Source organism: Bufo bufo, chromosome 5 (genome assembly GCF_905171765.1).
Source record: "Bufo bufo chromosome 5, aBufBuf1.1, whole genome shotgun sequence".
Classification (NCBI taxonomy): domain Eukaryota; kingdom Metazoa; phylum Chordata; class Amphibia; order Anura; family Bufonidae; genus Bufo; species Bufo bufo.
Genome location: NC_053393.1, coordinates 173,344,139 through 173,363,463, shown reverse-complemented (window position 1 = coordinate 173,363,463; position 19,325 = coordinate 173,344,139). Strand labels below are relative to the sequence as shown.

The 19,325-nt window shown below is 42.9% G+C and overlaps 1 protein-coding gene across 3 annotated transcripts in view; it reads right to left on the bottom strand.

The window, feature by feature from the left end:
• Positions 1-19,325, bottom strand: part of MTCL1 (microtubule crosslinking factor 1) — a 195,753-nt gene that overhangs the window by 41,084 nt on the left and 135,344 nt on the right. For all 3 annotated transcript variants that reach the window (XM_040432034.1, XM_040432035.1, XM_040432037.1), the window contains 4 exons: positions 18,838-18,957; positions 15,447-15,683; positions 13,971-14,171; positions 5,357-5,524 (listed from right to left, as the gene is read on the bottom strand). In XM_040432034.1, coding sequence (XP_040287968.1) covers positions 5,357-5,524; positions 13,971-14,171; positions 15,447-15,683; positions 18,838-18,957 — 726 coding nt within the window. The remainder of the gene's footprint in view (positions 1-5,356; positions 5,525-13,970; positions 14,172-15,446; positions 15,684-18,837; positions 18,958-19,325) is intronic.

Sequence of the window (19,325 nt, the reverse complement as noted above, 5' to 3'; positions counted from 1 at the left end):
GCTGGGTGAGAGAAATATCTTGGCAAAAGACAACTTTTCCCATTTTTTTTATACAAAGTTGGCATTTGACCAAAATATTTCTCTCACCCAGCATGGGTATATGTAAAATGACACCCCAAAACACATTCCCCAACTTCTCCTGAGTACGGCGATACCAGATGTGTGACACTTTTTTGCAGCCTAGATGCGCAAAGGTGCCCAAATTCCTTTTAGGAGGGCATTTTTAGACATTTGGATACCAGACTTCTTCTCACGCTTTGGGGCCCCTAGAATGCCAGGGCAGTATAAATACCCCACATGTGACCCCATTTTGGAAAGAAGACACCCCAAGGTATTCAATGAGGGGCATGGCGAGTTCATAGAAATTTTTTTTTTTTGGCACAAGTTAGCGGAAATTGATATTTTTTATTTTTTTCTCACAAAGTCTCCCGTTCCGCTAACTTGGGACAAAAATTTCAATCTTTCATGGACTCAATATGCCCCTCACGGAATACCTGGGGGTGTCTTCTTTCCGAAATGGGGTCACATGTGGGGTATTTATACTGCCCTGGCATTCTAGGGGCCCTAAAGCGTGAGAAGAAGTCTGGAATATAAATGTCTAAAAAATTTTACGCATTTGGATTCCGTGAGGGGTATGGTGAGTTCATGTGAGATTTTATTTTTTGACACAAGTTAGTGGAATATGAGACTTTGTAAGAAAAAAAAAAAAAAATTCCGCTAACTTGGGCCAAAAAAATATCTGAATGGAGCCTTACAGAGGGGTGATCAATGACAGGGGGGTGATCAATGACAGGGGGTTGATCAATGACAGGGGGGTTGATCAATGACAGGGGGTTGATCAATGACAGGGGGGTGATCAATGACAGGGGGGTGATCAATGACAGGGGGGTGATCAGGGAGTCTATATGGGGTGAAAACCACAGTCATTGATCACGCCCGTGTAAGGCTTCATTCAGACGTCCGGATGCGTTTTGCGGATCCGATCCATCTATCAGTGCATCCGTAAAAATCATGCGGACATCTGAATGGAGCTTTACAGGGGGGTAATCAATGACAGGGGGGTAATCAGGGAGTCTATATGGGGTGATAACCACAGTCATTGATCACGCCCGTGTAAGGCTTCATTCAGACGTCCGGATGCGTTTTGCGGATCCGATCCATCTATCAGTGCATCCGTAAAAATCATGCGGACATCTGAATGGAGCTTTACAGGGGGGTAATCAATGACAGGGGGGTAATCAATGACAGGGGGGTGATCAGGGAGTCTATATGGGGTGATAACCACAGTCATTGATCATGCCCCTGTAAGGCTTCATTCAGACGTCCGGATGCGTTTTGCGGATCCGATCCATCTATCAGTGCATCCGTAAAAATCATGCGGACGTCTGAATGGAGCTTTACAGGGGGGTAATCAATGACAGGGGGGTGATCAGGGAGTCTATATGGGGTGATCACCACAGTCATTGATCACGCCCCTGTAAGGCTTCATTCAGACGTCCGGATGCGTTTTGCGGATCCGATCCATCTATCAGTGCATCCGTAAAAATCATGCGGACGTCTGAATGGAGCTTTACAGGGGGGTAATCAATGACAGGGGGGTAATCAATGACAGGGGGGTGATCAGGGAGTCTATATGGGGTGATCACCACAGTCATTGATCATGCCCCTGTAAGGCTTCATTCAGACGTCCGGATGCGTTTTGCGGATCCGATCCATCTATCAGTGCATCCGTAAAAATCATGCGGACGTCTGAATGGAGCTTTACAGGGGGGGTAATCAATGACAGGGGGGTGATCAGGGAGTCTATATGGGGTGATCACCACAGTCATTGATCACGCCCCTGTAAGGCTTCATTCAGACGTCCGGATGCGTTTTGCGGATCCGATCCATCTATCAGTGCATCCGTAAAAATCATGCGGACATCTGAATGGAGCTTTACAGGGGGGTAATCAATGACAGGGGGGTGATCACCACAGTCATTGATCATGCCCCTGTAAGGCTTCATTCAGACGACCGGATGCGTTTTGCGGATCCGATCCATGTATCAGTGCATCCGTAAAAATCATGCGGACATCTGAATGGAGCTTTACAGGGGGGTGATCAGGGAGTCTATATGGGGTGATCACCACAGTCATTGATCATGCCCCTGTAAGGCTTCATTCAGACGTCCGGATGCGTTTTGCGGATCCGATCCATCTATCAGTGGATCCGTAAAAATCATGCGGACGTCTGAATGGAGCTTTACAGGGGGGTGATCAATGACAGGGGGGTAATCAATGACAGGGGGGTGATCAGGGAGTCTATATGGGGTGATCACCACAGTCATTGATCATGCCCCTGTAAGGCTTCATTCAGACGTCCGGATGCGTTTTGCGGATCCGATCCATCTATCAGTGGATCCGTAAAAATCATGCGGACGTCTGAATGGAGCTTTACAGGGGGTTGATCAATGAAAGGGGGGTAATCAATGACAGGGGGGTGATCAGGGAGTCTATATGGGGTGATCAGGGGTGATCAGGGGCTAATAAGGGGTTAATAAGTGACGGGGGGGGGGGTGTAGTGTAGTGTAGTGGTGCTTGGTGGGACTTTACTGAGCTACCTGTGTCCTCTGGTGGTCGATCCAAACAAAGGGGACCACCAGAGGACCAGGTAGCAGGTATATTAGACGCTGTTATCAAAACAGCGTCTAATATACCTGTTAGGGGTTAAAAAAAACACATCTCCAGCCTGCCAGCGAACGATCGCCGCTGGCAGGCTGGAGATCAACTCTCTTACCTTCCGTTCCTGTGAGCGCGCGCGCCTGTGTGCGCGCGTTCACAGGAAGTCTCGCGTCTCGCGAGATGAGGCATATATGCGTGACTGTGCGCAGCGCTGCCACCTCCGGAACGCGATCCTGCGTTAGGCGGTCCGGAGGTGGTTAAAGAGGAGGAAAAAAAAATATATAAAAAAATAAAAAAATTGTAAATTTAAATCAAACAAATCAAACAAATCTTACCTTTTTTTTTTGTATTGTTTCCACCTTCCAGCCTACCTCCTGACTATCTCCTGCAATATCTCTTCACTGTACTTTGATGTAGTACTTGAAGGTAGTACTTGCAGCTAATGAATTAGGCCAGCTAATGAGCCTGTCTCTATATATACACACCTCTGACACTCCAGCTGTTCTGATTCTACAACTCCCAGAATCCTCCTTTCACTTTTAGGGGAGTTAAAAGAATTGCTGAGTAAGTGTCCATGCTGGGAGTTGTAGTTTCACAGCAGATGGAGTGCCGAAGGTTGTTGATCCCTGCTCTAGAGGCAAAAGAGCAGCAATCCCAAAAACGAGAAAACAGAAAAAAAAATACTTAGAGATTATTGTTTTGTGTAACTGAACATCTTATCAATGCAAACAATTTGCTTGATCGTCACCACTTGTTAATGAAAAATATCTGCTGCGTATAGGACCCTTACTGTGTGCCACATATCTCTCTCCTTCTTCTCTTCTGATTCTTCTTTTTCTGCTACTTACAACTTTGAACTTTAAAAGGGTTTTTCGGTATTTTGATATTGATGGAACTATCCTCTGGAAAGGCCCTCAATTTAAGATTGGCAGAGGTCTGACACCCTGTACCACTGCTGATCAGCTGTTTGGAAGTAAGTTAGGCACCGGAAGTAAAGAGCTCCGTCCACTATGTATGTTACTGCAGAGCTGTCCTGTCCAATACACAATGGATGGAGCTGTGTAGATACGGTACTTACCATATTTTCCGCTCTATAAGATGCACCCACCACCCCCCCCCCCAAAGTGGGGGGAAAATGTCAGTGCGTCTTATGGTGCGACTACTAAAGCGCTCATTAGTGCAGGAGGACTGAGAAGAAGAGAATGCAGAAAGGCTCTGGACTCACCTCTTCCGGGTCTTCCTCGGCCGCTCGCTGTGCTGTGACTGCGCACAGCGTGAGGACATTGGCGCTCTGTGACCTCACGCTGTGCATGTCGAGTCTCAGAACAGCGCACGGCAGGAAGAAGAAGAAGAGCGCTGGATGCGAAAAGCTTGCGGCGGTGTCCAGAGCAGGAGAGGTAAGGTGAAGGTCTGATCTGAGGTCTAATTGGGAGATATTCATATGGAGGTCTGATTGGGGGACGAATTGAAGTCTGATCTAAAGTCTGAATCAGTGTCATTCACATAGAGGTCTGATTAAGGGACTTGACATGGGTGGGGGGGGTCTGTTCTGAAGTCTGATTAACATTGGGGTCTGTTCTTAAGTCTAAATTACATTGGGGGTCTGAGCTGACGTCTGGGTGTCTGAACTGATGCACCTAGGTGCGTCTTATAGGGTGAAACATACAGTAGGTCCAGCGCCTGAACTAATGCCGGGTGTCCAACCCCCGCTGATCTAATTTTGCTGGCCTATCCTGAAGATTGGACATCAATATCAAAATACTGGGAAAAACCCCTGTGAAGACCAGAAACCATCTTGTGATTTAGCGTAGGTGGTTTAATGATTTTTTTTTTTTTTTTTGGAGTACCAAAATAATATTTGCAGTGTTTATGTGACACATAGGGTATTTTATTAATATGCTTTTTTAAAGATTTTTTTTTTTTGTTTCATTTTGGGATTTTTTTTTTCCAAACTACAGTCCCTTATTTTTTAAATATGCAAACTGTCTGCAAAATAAATTCTTAAAACGGATTCCCTATTTTGTGTGGGTGGTTTCGAAATATGAAAAAGGGATGACAGTTTTAGCTGGCCCGGTGTTTTTCTTTTTATTTGTATTCATTTTTTTTAATTTATTTTTTTATATATTTTTAGCACATATGTTTCCCAACTGGTCATAATGGGGACATTTATGTTTTTTTATATTTTGTACTTTTCCACTGTAACTGAAGCAGCCACAGGAGCCCCAGTAACAGGGGGAAAAAGCCCCTGTGGAGGTATTTTACACATGCAGAGCTGATCTGGATCTGCTAAGACCCAGCAGCTCTGCTCTACCCAAGAAAACCCAGGGATCACATGATTGTTGTGCCTAACAGACGAGGCAACACGGTGACAGGAAAGGGCAGAAGTGGTAATAAACCGCTTCTATCTTCTCCCCTGTGGTCAAGGGCTGAGGACCAGGCTTGATCCTGCTAGACTGCAGAATCTTTAATCCCATGCCAAACCAAAATTTATGGGCCACCACAGACATGTGTACACACGTCTCATGTCCTCAGGCCATGTACATAAGCCAGATTTGGTCTAAACCCCTGTCCTTCCCCCATGCACATTCAATTACCAGCAAATTTTATCCAATGTCTAATGTTTATGGTCATCTCAAGTATACATTCTTCACATGTTGCATTTAATAGTTTACTCTCCACATTATGGGTCTCCATACCTGCTCCAGATGACATCTAAGTTCTGTTCTCTCCACTTCCCAAGCAGCTTTGTCCTCAGCAAACTGTTGTTTGACTTCATGTCTGTCTTCTGCTTCATCCCGGAGTTCAGAGCGGAAATCATCCAATAAGCCCTTAAATGCAGCAAGGAGGCGACGATTTTCACTCGCCTAAAAGAATATATGGTTAGAGATAAACCATCTCACAATGCAACAAAGTTACCTGTGCAAACAAGGGCTTTACATTACAATGTTACTAGTACATTATCCTTAGTGATAAAATGTAACCAATATCATGTATCTACTATTGTATCTAATCTGCAGGTACAGATTTCCATAGGTTATCACATCTCACCGATTACATTAATAATGAATTCCTCTTTATCCCCAACATTCTGGCCTCGGAAGGGTGAATGTGTTGTGGTTGGATGATGTCCATTTTTACAGTCCCCAAGGAGATGTTGTTGGCAGTCTTCATTCAACCACATTTTTAACACAAGTGATCTTCTTGAGATGAAATGGTTATTAAGCAAAAATATCATTTTCACTTTTGTACACACTACAGGTAACTCATTACTTGTGACATAAAATTAAAACATTCATAAAAATATGTCTTCTGGTATTAATATGAATGTTATACTGTATATACATGGCTACTCAAAAATTAGTAGTAGTTTTAAGTGTAATAGTACAGGGACAAATGCTATTACCTGCTGACACAATATGACGGTGAAACACCGCCTGTCTGGTCACTTCAATGCCTTGTCCCTTATCTAATACCACAGACACATTTTAACCCCTTAGTGACCAAGCCTGTTTGGGCCTTTATGACCAAGCGTTTTTCTTCCTTTTTTTATGGTCTCGTTCCAAGAGCTATAACTTTTTTATTTTTTCATCTATATAGCTTTATGAGGGCTTGTTTTTTATGGGACAAGTTGTAGTTTTTAATGGCGCCATTTTGGGGTACACATAACTTTCTGATTAACTTTTATTAACTCTTTCTGGGAGGGAGATAGGGAAAAATAGCAATACTGCCACTGCGTTATTACATTATACATTTTTTGGCGTTCATTTTTCGGTACAAATAACATAATATCTTTATTCTCTGGGTCAGTACGATTACAGTGATACTAAATACTTATAATTTTGTTTACGTTTTACTACTTTTTTTGCAATAAAACACCTTTTATTAACCAAAAAAATGATTTTGCATTGCCACTTCACAAGACCCATAACTTTTTTTTATTTTTTTATATGGAATTGTGTGAGGGCTTGATTTTTGAAAGACGACTTGTATTTTTCATTTGTATGATTTTGGAGTAAATGCCGCTTTTTGATCGCTTGTTATTACGTTTTTTTTCGGTGGAAACTAAGAATAAATTTGAAATTCAGTCTTTTTTTATTTTTTATGGCGTTCACCATAGGGGATAATTTATGTAATATTTATGTAGTCCCGGTCGTTACGGACGCGGCAATACCAAACATATGGGGGATATTTTCTTTTTGCAATTTTTTTCATTGAAAAGCGTATTTTCAATGGAAAAAAACCCATATTTTTTTATTTTATGGAATTTTTTTTATTTAATAAATGTGTATTTTTTTTCTATTTTTTTTACTACTTAATAGTCCCACAAGGGGACTATAATATACAGTATTTTGATTGCTTTTAAAATGTAATGCATTATCTCTAGAGAGGCACAGCCTGCTGGAAGTAACGGAAGAAAGGCTCGGGGCCCTGATCGGAAGCAAGGTAAGCTTCCCAGCACATCAGCACCCCGCGATCGCATTTTCGGGGTGCTGATGGAAGACAGAGGGAGTCCGCTCCCTCTGTCACCACTTTACATGCAGCGGGCGCCATTGCGCCCGGCATGTAAAGGGTTAAACAGCCGGATCGGCACTCCTGCCGTTCCGGGCTGTTAGAGCAGGGACCCGGCTCTCATGTGAGAGCCAGGTCCTCGCTCCCCGCTGCACGGGGGAGCCGTGCAGCGCTTAAACTGGGCCGCCGTAAAAACGCGGCAGCCCAGCCTAAGGCCCCTTAGTGACCGCCGTAAAAACACGTATGGGTGGTCACTAAGGGGTTAAACACAGTAATACAGTCCTGATCAAAAGTTTAAGACCACTTGAAAAATGGCAAAAAAAATCATATTTAGCATGGCTGGATCTTAACAAGGTTCGAAGTAGAGCTTCAACATGCAACAAGAAGAAATGGGAGTGAGACCAAACATTTTTTGAGCATTCAATTGAATGAAAACAACGAATAAACTGAAACAGGCTGTTTTTCAGCTGATCAAAAGTTTAGGACCACACCTCCCAAAAAAAACTAAACCCCCCCCAAAACAGAAATCCAACTTCCAAACATGAACTCAGTAATGAGTAGCTCCGCCGTTATTGTTTATCACTTCCAAAATTTGTTTCGGCATGCTTGATGCAAGCGTTTCCATGAGGTGAGTGGGAACATTTCTGGTGGTGAAGATGACCGCACGAAGGCCATCTACTGTCTGGAACTGTTGTCCATTTTTGTAAACTTCCTTTGCCAGCCATCCCCACAGGTTCTCAATTGGATTTAGATCAGGGGAACACGCAGGATAGGCCAAAAGAGTGATGTTATTCTCCTGGAAGAAGTCCCTTGTCCTGCGGGCATTGTGTACTGTAGCGTTGTCCTGTTGAAAAACCCAGTCGTTACCACACAGACGAGGGCCCTCAGTCATGAGGAATGCTCTCTGCAACATCTGGACATAGCCAGCGGCCGTTTGACGCCCCTGCACTTCCTGAAGCTCCATTGTTAAACTGAAGGAAAAAGCACCCCAGACCATTATGGCGCCCCCTCCACTGTGGCGCGTAGAAAACATCTCAGGTGGGAGCTGCTTGTCATGCCAGTAACGTTGGAAACCATCAGGACCATCAAGGTTACATTTTTTCTCCTCAGAGAATAAAACTTTATTCAACCTTTGAATGTCCCATGTTTGGTGCTCTCTTGCAAAGTCCAAACGAGCAGTTCTGTGGCGTTCAAGGAGACGAGGTCTTTGAAGACGTTTTTTTGTTTTTGATGCCCTTCAGTCTCAGATGCCGTCTGATGGTTATAGGGCTGCAGTCAGCACCAGTAAGGGCCTTAATTTGGGTCGAGGATCGTCCAGTGTCTTGACGGACAGCCAATTGGATCCTCCGGCTTAGTGCTGATGACTTTTTTTGGGTCTTCCACTTGACTTTTTTGTTCCATAACCCTCAGGATCATTTAAGAAATTCCAAATGACTGTCTTACTGCGTCCCACCTCAGCAGCGATGGCGCACTGTGAGAGATCCTGCTTATGCAGTTCAACAACCCGACCACGTTCAAAAAGGGAGAGTTTTTTTGCCTTTGCCATCACAACATGTGACTACCTGACAGAAAATGACAATGAATGCACAGATTTGGCCTTTTAAAGGCATGTGGTCCTAGAATTTGGATCAGCTGAAAAACAGCCTGTTTCAGTTTAATCGTTATTTTCAATTAAGTGAATGCTCAAAAAATGTTTTGTCTCACTCTCATTTCTTCTTGTTGCATGTTGAAGCTCTACTTGGAACCTTGTTAAGATCCAACAATGTAAAATGTGATTTTTTGCCATTTTTCAAGTGGTCTTAAACTTTTGATCAGGACTGTAGTTCGTAGACATCTGTAAATTAGCAGAACTTCAGTGGCAACCCCCACCCCCTCCCTAAAGTCAGTAGCTCAGGCACTGGAAGTTGATGCAGGAACCACACAGCTTCGTCCAACATGCTGCTCCCATTCACTACTCCCAAGCTACTACAGAACAGCTGATCAGCAGGGCTACAGGGTGTCGGACTGCTACTGGTCAGATATTGATGGATTTTTCCATGCAGGATTTTGGGCAGAAAAATCTGCAGCGGAACATAGTACCAGCTAAGCCTGAGGTCAAATCACAGTTTAGCTTTCCGTTTTTCTGATCCATCAGAAGAGAGAGAGAGAGAAAAAATAAATAAACGGATCCTGTTGCATCAGTTGTTATACGTTTGAGCCATTTCCGTCTGAGATCCGTTTTTTTAAACGGGGAAAAAAAATCCTGCATGCAGTACTTTTGTTTCCATCTAATTAAACGGATCTCAGACTCAGGCCTCATGCACACGGCTGTTATTTGGGTCCGCATCCCAGCCGCCGTTTTGGCGGCTCGGATGCGGACCCATTCACTTCAATGGGGCCACAAAAGATGCAGACAGCACTCCGTGTGCTGTCCGTATCCGTGGCTCCGTTCCGCGGCACCGCTAAAAAAAACATAACATGTCCTATTCTTGTCCGCGCTTTGCGGACAAGAATAGGCATTTATATTGCCGGAGCCCGTTCTGTTCTGAAAATTGCGGAAGGCAACACGGGCGGCTTCCGTTTTTTGCGGATCAAACGTATAACAACTGATGTTTTTTTTACAGGATCCTGTTTTTTTCCCCTCTCTCATATTCTGACGGATCAGAAGAACGGAAAGCTAAACGGTGATTCAAACTCACCTTAAGTAGATGATAATTTTGAAATCTCATCTACATGTTGTGGAAAATTTCAGCCAATAAATTGACCTTCAGGGCACATTTCGAAATCCGCAGCATGTTAAATTGTGTGGGTCTCCAATACAGAGTTTGCCCTTTGCAAATCCACACCAAAATCTGCAACAAAATCCTCAGTGGACTTTTCTGCTATATTTTCCATCACATGTCGACATACCTTAAAGTATAACTGTCGTATATATATTTTTTGAACTATTGGATTGTGGGGATTAATATAACCTTGGTGGCCCTATTTCAATTTTTCACTGTGTATTCAATTACCCCTTAATTCCACATTTTTGTCCCCTGTACTGCCTACTTTTACCTGTGCATAAAATAGGGTTGCTAGGCATGGTCCGTCCTTCATAGGAGGACGGAGGACGCTGCGTGCAAGGTCAGATTACTGACAGCCAGGGACTGTAAGTAAATGATTAAAGCCAGGTCCTCCCCAGCAGCTGATAACAGTGCCTGGGCTGTGTGCACTTCTCCCTGTCCCTGCGCTTGGCAGACGCTCCCTCACTCTGCAGAGCTGGGGGAATGCAGAGTTGGTGCAGCGCAGACCAGGGAAGGGAGATCTGCCATCTGCTCAGTGTATAAATGAAAGCAACATGTGGTAAGAGGACCCCTTTGTGCTGCAGGAGATTAACCCTTTAGGGGGGAGGGCTCTGGTTACTGACACTTTTGGGGGGCTATTGTTACTGGCTAGTGAGGGCAGGCGGGATTAGCCTCAGGGTGAGGGCAGTGGCGGCCATCTTAACTGAATAGTGAAATTGCAGTTTTATGCAGACTGGTTGCTAAGGGCTGAATCTTATTAAATATGGGGTAAGTCAGTCTAATAGTAACTGATTCTGGAATATCATGTTATTAGTAACTACATATATGAAAATTGAAATTAGGGTCTAAGTGTGACAGTTATCCTTTAAAGTCCGACACTATTTGAAGGGATTCTAATGTTAAGCTAACGTTATAAAGTAAAGGCATGCGCAAACTTAGGGCTCATGCACACGACCGTTGTTGTTTTGCGGTCTGTTTTTCACGGATCCGTCTTTACGTATCTGAGGTTTTTTTTTCCTCTGATTTAAGTCCTCTTCCGTTCCGTTATTCCACAAAACATATCCGGAAACAGTAACTTATTAATCACCAAACACATGAGCAATAAGGGCTGGGCATAGCATTTCTACAGTATGGATCCGCAAAATACGGATGAAATACAGATGACATACGGATGTGTTCCGTGTGCGTTCCGTATTTTTTACAGACCCATTGACTTGAATGGGGCCTCAGACCGTGATTTGCAGACAATAATAGGACATGGGAAAAGGGGTGGAATAGACGTCTCTACTGCTCAGGCAAATGGTCGAGGTGCAAGGCTGCTAGAACTGACTCACCCAGTCAGGAGTGGATTAATTGAAGGAAAATAAGTAAGCAGGCACACTCTAATTTGGGTCAATATATTAATTTATTTATATATATGGTGGATGTAGGATATATTAAAATTGGTCGATAAAATGAGGCAAAGGTGTGGTATATAGTATGAAAAAACGCATTGGGGAATAAAATTCGGCTAACTGTCCTTTTAGGTAGGTAAAGAGTAATGGATGTCGAGATAGGTGGGTTGTCATTAAATGGTCACCAGCTGGTATTAGGAATGTTGAGGTAATAACATATAAAATTTTAAAAAATTAAAAATATAAAAATAAAAATGTGCGCTGAAAGATGCGCTAAAAAAGTTGTCCTTATATATAAAATCGTCTTTTCATGAAATAATAGTCTCAAGAATAATGCGTTTTATTCCTTATATAGGATAGTAATATTCTTTTGTGGTGATGTCCTCTGAGTAAGAGATAAATAAGTGAATACTGCGCCTTGTGACTCCTTATATGATTCCCGCTGAATAATAGGACATGCACTACTTTTTTGCGGAACGGAAATACGGTAACGGAATGCACACTGAGTACCTTCCGTTGTTTTTGCAGACCCATTAAAGTGAATGGTTCCGCATACGGTCCGCTAAAAAAACGGAACGGAAGCGGAAAGAAAATACGTTCGTGTGCATGAGCCTTTACAGGAAGTGGTGTGGGACACACAGCATGAAGTCTCGGTACTCCTGCTGATAGTTTAATTGGCTTTCTATGAAATTGGTCCTAAATTTGTGTGTATGAGATTGGGAAATTGGAGCCCCATTAAGATACAATAATTGATGAAAACCTCTGTACAGTGCTGCAGATTAGGTTAGCACTGTATAGGTAACAGGAAAAGGCTGTAGCACAATACTACTGCATATACGGTAAGTATCAGAATGCAGATTTACAAATATTAAAGTATAAGCAAAGAAAAAATATCTGAACTACATTTAAAAGGGGTGTCCAGTTTATAAAGCTTTTTTTTTTAAATACACTAGAGTTAGCATTCTTTGTTAACAGCGGAGGGGCCATCATTTGAGACATACATTAGTTAACAAGAACATGGAATGACCACAAAGACTGTCTCTTTCTCTGGAGGACAGATAGGGACATTAATCAAGATTGGCGCATCCATGTGCCAGTCTTGATCTCCCTGCGCTGGCTGCACGAAGGCGACCTCTTCTGCTAAGCCTCACACCTTTTCTTGCCACCGGAAAAGTGTCAAGAAGCCTAAAAAGTTGCAAATTATGGTGCAAATATGGCACCATAATCTGTGACTTTTGTCACCTGTGGTGGCACTGCAGAAGAATTGATAGCTTGATGTCACATTCCCCTGGAGATTAAGGCCTCTTTCACACGAGCGTGACGGATTAGGTCCAGATGCGTTCAGTGAAACTCGCACCATTTTGCAATCAAGTTCAGTCAGTTTTGTCTGCGATTGCGTTCAGTTTTTTCCCGTGCGAGCGCAATCCGTTTTGATGCGTTTTTCACGTGCGTGTTAAAAAACTGAACGTTTACAAACAACATCTGCTAGCAACCATCAGTGAACTACGCATTGCATCTGCACTTGCTTCCAATGCGTTTTTCACTGAAGCACCATTCACTTCTATGGGGCCAGGGCTGCGTGAAAAATGCAGAATATAGACTCATGCACACGACCGTTGTTTTGGTCCGCATCAGAGCCGCAGTATTTGCGGCTTGGATGCGGACCCATTCACTTCAATGGGGCAGCAAAAGATGCGGACAGCACTCCGTGTGCTCTCCGCATTCGTTGCTCCGTTCCGTGGTCCGCAAAAAAAAATATAACCTGTCCTATTCTTTAAGAATATGCAGTTATATTAATGGCTATCCGCGCCGTTCGTGTCTTGCGGATCCAAAATTTGCGGACGGCAAAACACACAATGGTCGTGTGCATGAGGCCTATAGAGAATATGCTGCATTTTTCATGCAACGCAGAACTGATGCCATTTAAATGAATGGGTCAGGATTCAGTGTCGGTGCTATGTGTTCACGTCACGCATTGCACCCGCGCGCAAAACCTGCTCGCGTGAAAGAGGCCTAGAGCTGATGACTGGGGATCCCAATCCCTTTATTTTAGGTGACTCTTCTAACAAAAGGGGATTGTAGAACTTGAACACCACCTTAAACAATCAGAGATTAGCGCATTTCATTCAGTAAAACCTCCTGACCGATTCTGATTCACCGCTTTAAAGCCCTTGAGACTTGTTCTGCTGGTGTCCAAGCTGCGTCTAATATGACGGTAAAGCTGTCTGTCCAGAAGGGAGAAGGATTACATTAACCCTTCAATCACACAGGGATTTATTTATTACAGCCTAAAGGTGAAACCATTGTTTGAAAGCATGAACAGGAAAGAAGTAAAGTGAATCATGCGGCCGTTCCTTGTAAATCACCTGAATGCATGACTTTGGCTCTGTTTACAATGCATTCGATTTCTATCGGAGGTATACATTGGGGACGCAGCATACAGGGAAACTGGCTTAAATGCGCATAGCACCCAATCGGATTCCACCTTTTATTTTTCAGAGCTCCTGACTGGTTGCTATGGGCACCCCTTTGCACCCGTTCTGATAAATCTCGCCCCATGTGTTTATTATGAAGCCTATATAGACCAGGCCTGCACATTTTATTGTCCAGTTGCAGCATGCAGGCGGTGAACACTACAGTACCTGCTTCTGATGCTGGAGGATCTCGGCTGTCTGTAGCTGAGGGCTGAGGTCTTGGCTGTGCTCTGCTGTGGAATGTTGGGGATAATCTGTTAAGGCGAAGACTCCATCATCATCCTCCTCCTCCACTTCTTCCAAGTCAGGATCACCTTCTCTGAAGTCAAAGTGTGCAGCAAATTCAGGAAGGACGTTTAGCTGGTCAATCTGCAAAGAGTCAACAGTTCACATATTGCCGCGTTCACGTATGCGCTGTGAACTCCAGAGCAGACTGCCGGAGTTCACCATATCTGACATAGCCGGCCTTGTCCCGCTGGATCCCTATTCATTGTAATGAAATCCTGCGGGATCTGGCCGCTTTCTGACATATATGCCAGCTTTCGGCCAGACAAAAAATACTGAGTGTATGTCGGATACAGTGAGTGCCAAAGTTCACAACGCAGATATGCCCAAGACCTCTGAAATATATCTCCTTACAAATAAATGTGCTGCTTCAGGAAAAAAACTAGATTTCAAGGCTGCATTATTTCAGGTACTGTTTTGTCTGTATTACATAATGCAAAGTTACCAACATTTGAAACCAAAAAATAAAATGGAATAAATTGCAAGTACCCCCAAAAAGCATAGAAAGGGCCCTTTTAGCGCACATTAGCAAAACCTCTCCCTTTTTGCAATTGTGATCTCAAGTCTGTTGGCAAGTATGTCCAACGCTAGCCAGTGAAGGCATGTAGCCTTAAAAGTTTGCCATTAAGATCTACTTATTTAGCCTAAAATGTCAGCCAAGACCATTTTTAAAAAAAATATTAGAATAGTAATAATACAATCACAGACCATTCCACTAAAATCACTATATAGGTACTATAAAAGCAAAATAACAGCCTGCAAATATGTGATCGGTATGCTGAGAACAGATTGTGCGGCTCATGGCTTGGCGTACATACTGTAGATACTTTACAAGTAGAAGAGTGGAAAATGTGTTTTAAAGGGGTTTTTTGAGTGTTGAATATGGATGACCCATCTGCAGGATAGGTCATCTTTATCTGATTGGCGGAGGTCTGACACCCCAATAATCAGTTGTTTGAAGAGGCTGTTCTGCTCACGCCTCCTTGCAGCTGTCCATTGATTAGCAGCTATTCTTGGTATTACAGCTTAGCCCCATTCACTTGAATGGGATTGAGCTGCATCTAGGCCATGTGACCAATGAAAGTTAGATTACTGGCCTAGGAAGAGGCCGCAGCACTCACCAGGACCTTGCGGCCTCTTCATACAGCTGATTGGCGCCCACCGGACCTCTACCGATTAGATACTGATGACCTATCCTGAGGATAGATCATCAGTTTTAAACACTCGGACAACCCCTTTAAATTTATAATGCATATGTATCAATGGGCCCATACTGTAAATGCTTTGTGGTAAGTTCAAATGAATGCTTTATTACAGAGATTTCCATCCCTAGATGCACTGGCACCAGATGACATCTACCTGTAGTAACTCATCGCTGACTTCCTCCTCTTCCACTCTTCTGCATTGTTGCCAATGTGCCAGCAGCCACTTTAACTTGACATAGAGAACAAAGACATTTTTCTTGAAGTTCCTCAGCTCTTGCTGGAGAAAGCCCTTTTCCTGACCCCATGTTTTTTCCTCCAACTTATTCTGCAGCGTGAGGCTCTGCACCTCTAAGTCCTTCCTTCGAATGTTCTGTAGATGTTCTTCCTCTAGCTGGGTGATGCAAAACCAAATGTTACTAACCCTTGGGATTTATGATATATTATAACCAACCTTCAAGCATTTAAAATCACTATTATAGAAGATAATCAATTTGCTCAATGTATATATATCATTTTTCATGTTTTGATCCCTAGTAAACAGTAAAGTTATCATTTTCCACAACTTGTACTAATGTTTGGTGTTACCAGATGCGTTTGCGATATATATATATATATATATATATATATATATTATTATTTTTTTTGGGGGGGGTGGGGGCAGTTTAATATGTTTATTTGTGAGTAACTGGTCTTATTTTATGGTTTATGCATACATATTAATATTAGAATTAGTATTATTATTATTATTTTTTTTTGGGGGACTTATAGCAAGCTTTAGCACAATACACAGAAAACCTAGATGTCAAAGGGCTGATTCTCATCTGCATTTAACTCATCCAGGGGCTGTTCTGCTGGAACCCACTGACTATATTGGGATCCGGTGGTGATCTGGCTGCTTGCCGGCATAAGTGCTGGCTTTAGCAGAACAAAAGGTCCTTTATGCACAGCTTTAAAGGGAACCTGTCACCGGGATTTTGTGTATAGAGCTAAGGACATGGGTTGCTAGATGGCCACTAGGACATTCACAATACCCAGTCCCCATAGCTCTGTGTGCTTTTATTGTGTAAAAAAAACGATTTGATACATATGCAAATTAACCTGAGATGAGTCCTGTACGTGAGATGAGTCAGGGACAGGACTCATCTCAGGTTATTTGCATATGTATCAAATCGTTTTTTTTACACAATAAAAGCACACAGAGCTATGGGGACTGGATATTGCGGATGTGCTAGCGGCCATCTAGCAACCCATGTCCTCAGCTCTATACACAAAATCCCGGTGACAGGTTCCCTTTAAGTCTGGCCAAAGCCAGAACTTATGTCGGAAAGTGGCCAGATCAATGCTAGATGCCTTTTGCATGGCCGTATCCGGGTATGCTGAATCCAGTGAACTCCGGCAGACTGTTCCTCTGCCAGGGCAGCTTCTGGATCAGTTAGGCTACTTTCACACCTGCGTTTAGGTGCGGATCCGTCTGGTATCTACACAGATGGATCTGCACCTATAATGCAAACGCTGGTATCCGTTCAGAACGGATCCGTCTGCATTACTCTGTAAAAAAAAAAAAAGTCGAAGTCTAAGTGTAAGTCAAACGGAGCCGTCCTGACTTACATTGAAAGTCAATGGGGGACGGATCCGTTTACAATTGCACCATATTGTGTCAATGTAAACAGATCCGTCCCCATTGACTTACATTGTAAGTCAGGACGGATCCGTTTGGCTCCGCATCGCGTTTTGGTGTCCGCCTCTAGAGCGGAATGGAGGCGGAACGGAGCCAAACTGATGCATTCTGAACGGATCCTTATCCATTCAGAATGCATTGGGGCTAAACTGATCCGTTTGGGGCCGCGGACCGAGAAACAGTGGTGTGAAAGTAGCCTAAAATGCAGATGTGAATCAGCCCTAAGACCCAGGTCTATTTGGAGGATGTACAATCATATACGCGACCATCAAGACCTTTACTAAAACTTCCAAATTGCATGAGGTCTGAGATGCGGAAATATGCATTAAAATTGAGCTAAAATTTTGGCAAAGTCAGACAAAGAATAGGTGGTATAAAGGTAGACAAAGGTGTCTATAGATGCACTAAATTTATCAAACAGCATAAGACACTGAGATATATCTGCTACATAATTAGACTATTTAGTCTGTTTACATTAAAGGGAACCTGTCAGGTTGAATACTGTGTTTGAGCTGTATGCAGCATGTTATAGAGCAGGAGGAGCTGAGCAGAGTGATATATAGTTTTCTGGGAAACGGTTCAGTAGAACTTGTTTTTTATCCATTTAAATTCCTGCTCATTCTGAGCTCGGATGTCAAGGAGGCGTCCTATCAGTGACGGACAGCCTTTCCTGTATGACTGTGTATACAGATATAGCTGTCAATCACTGATAGGACAGCTCACATTGCACTTCATGCCGACAGGTTCCCTTTAAATATTAGACAGGATTAGTAAATCTCTCCCATTATCTGTGGTCAGTGGTAGATGGCTTCTGAAAGCACCACTAGTTTTTTTTGCCAAGCACAAGGCTGGCTAATAGAGGACAAGAAAATGGCAGAGGTTCCCCAAAACCGTTGATCAGGTAAATGAAAATATGGGGGGGAAGATCTCTGTAACTCTAGCACAGGTCTGGAACAAAAGGCCTAGAATATTTGATTTAAAGGGAAACAACTATTAAGGTAAGTTAAAATGCTACTTTCACATGATAAAACCAACTCAAAGTTAAGCCTCATTCACACGTCCGTGTCCATGCTTAAATCTGTGAAAAAGTGGTCAGTGATGTCTCCGTGAAGATGTCCGTGATGGATCCGTGGGTCAGTTTTTCGCTGTCTGTGTGCCATCCATATTTCACTGACTCTGCACAGCTGAATAATTTTCAAAGCATCTCTTCCAAATGATCTGTGAAACAAGGATGAAACACGGATGGCACGGACCCATAGACTATAATGGGCGTGATGGATACGTGAAGACGGACAAAATAGAGCATGCATCCGTGCTAAAAAAAATGGACCCACGGACCGTGCTAATACTAATACACTGATGTGTGAATACACACATTAAAATGAATGGGGACGTGTGCTGTCCGTGGAGAACATGTACGGCACACGTCTGTGGAACACTGACGTGTGAATGAGGCTTTAATGTCTAGAAGACCCTGGTCAAGGCATACCTGAATGTGCCTAATAAAAGAGTGAAGCACGAACCTTAAAAAAAAACTATCTGAATGTCAAGAAAATAAAGTTAATCTGAATGCATAATTACAAGTGTCTAGTACAAAAATAACAAAATGGTCTAGACACAAACATTTTTTTTAAAATCCTTCCAGCCATGAAGGTGATGGTGGAAGAGAAAAGTAAAGAAATGTTTTAAAATGATCACTTGCATTATTGTGTAGGATACCAGTGGTTAAGACATTGTATAGCTAATAGTACAACACAACAGTCACACAAAAGAGAGATACCGTGGAAAACAGAGGTAATGCCACCTTCTAGACTTTTTCCTGCTTTCCAGTCGTCTATTTCTTTAGTGGATTAGAGACATATAATACCTGAATTAGCCTGTCTGTCCCTTTGTCATGCTCCTCTTGGTGAAGTCTCCTTTCCTGGTCAAGAATAGCCTGTAGTTCACGTAAAGTTGAATTCTTTTCAGGTGACAGATGATTGCTGAGCTGAATATTAGAGAACATTTTACACAGTGTTACTTCTAGATAACACATCATCGTACAATAATAAGGATACAAAAGCAGAAAACATCTCGATAATAACACCAGTCAAAAGAAAGATCTCAGAACTGAGAAATTTCATAATAATGCTGCATTAATATGGAAGTCTCTCCTCTAACTGAATGCTTCCATCATAATATTATGACTAGTGTAATTTTATAACTGGTAATAAGTGATGAAACCAATACTGCTCAGCTACTCTACAGTTAGGGCTCATGCACACGACCGTATGTATTTTGCGGTCTGCAAAAAACGGATCTGCTGGCCCCTGATAGAACAGTACTATCCTTGTTCGTAATGCGGACAATAATAGG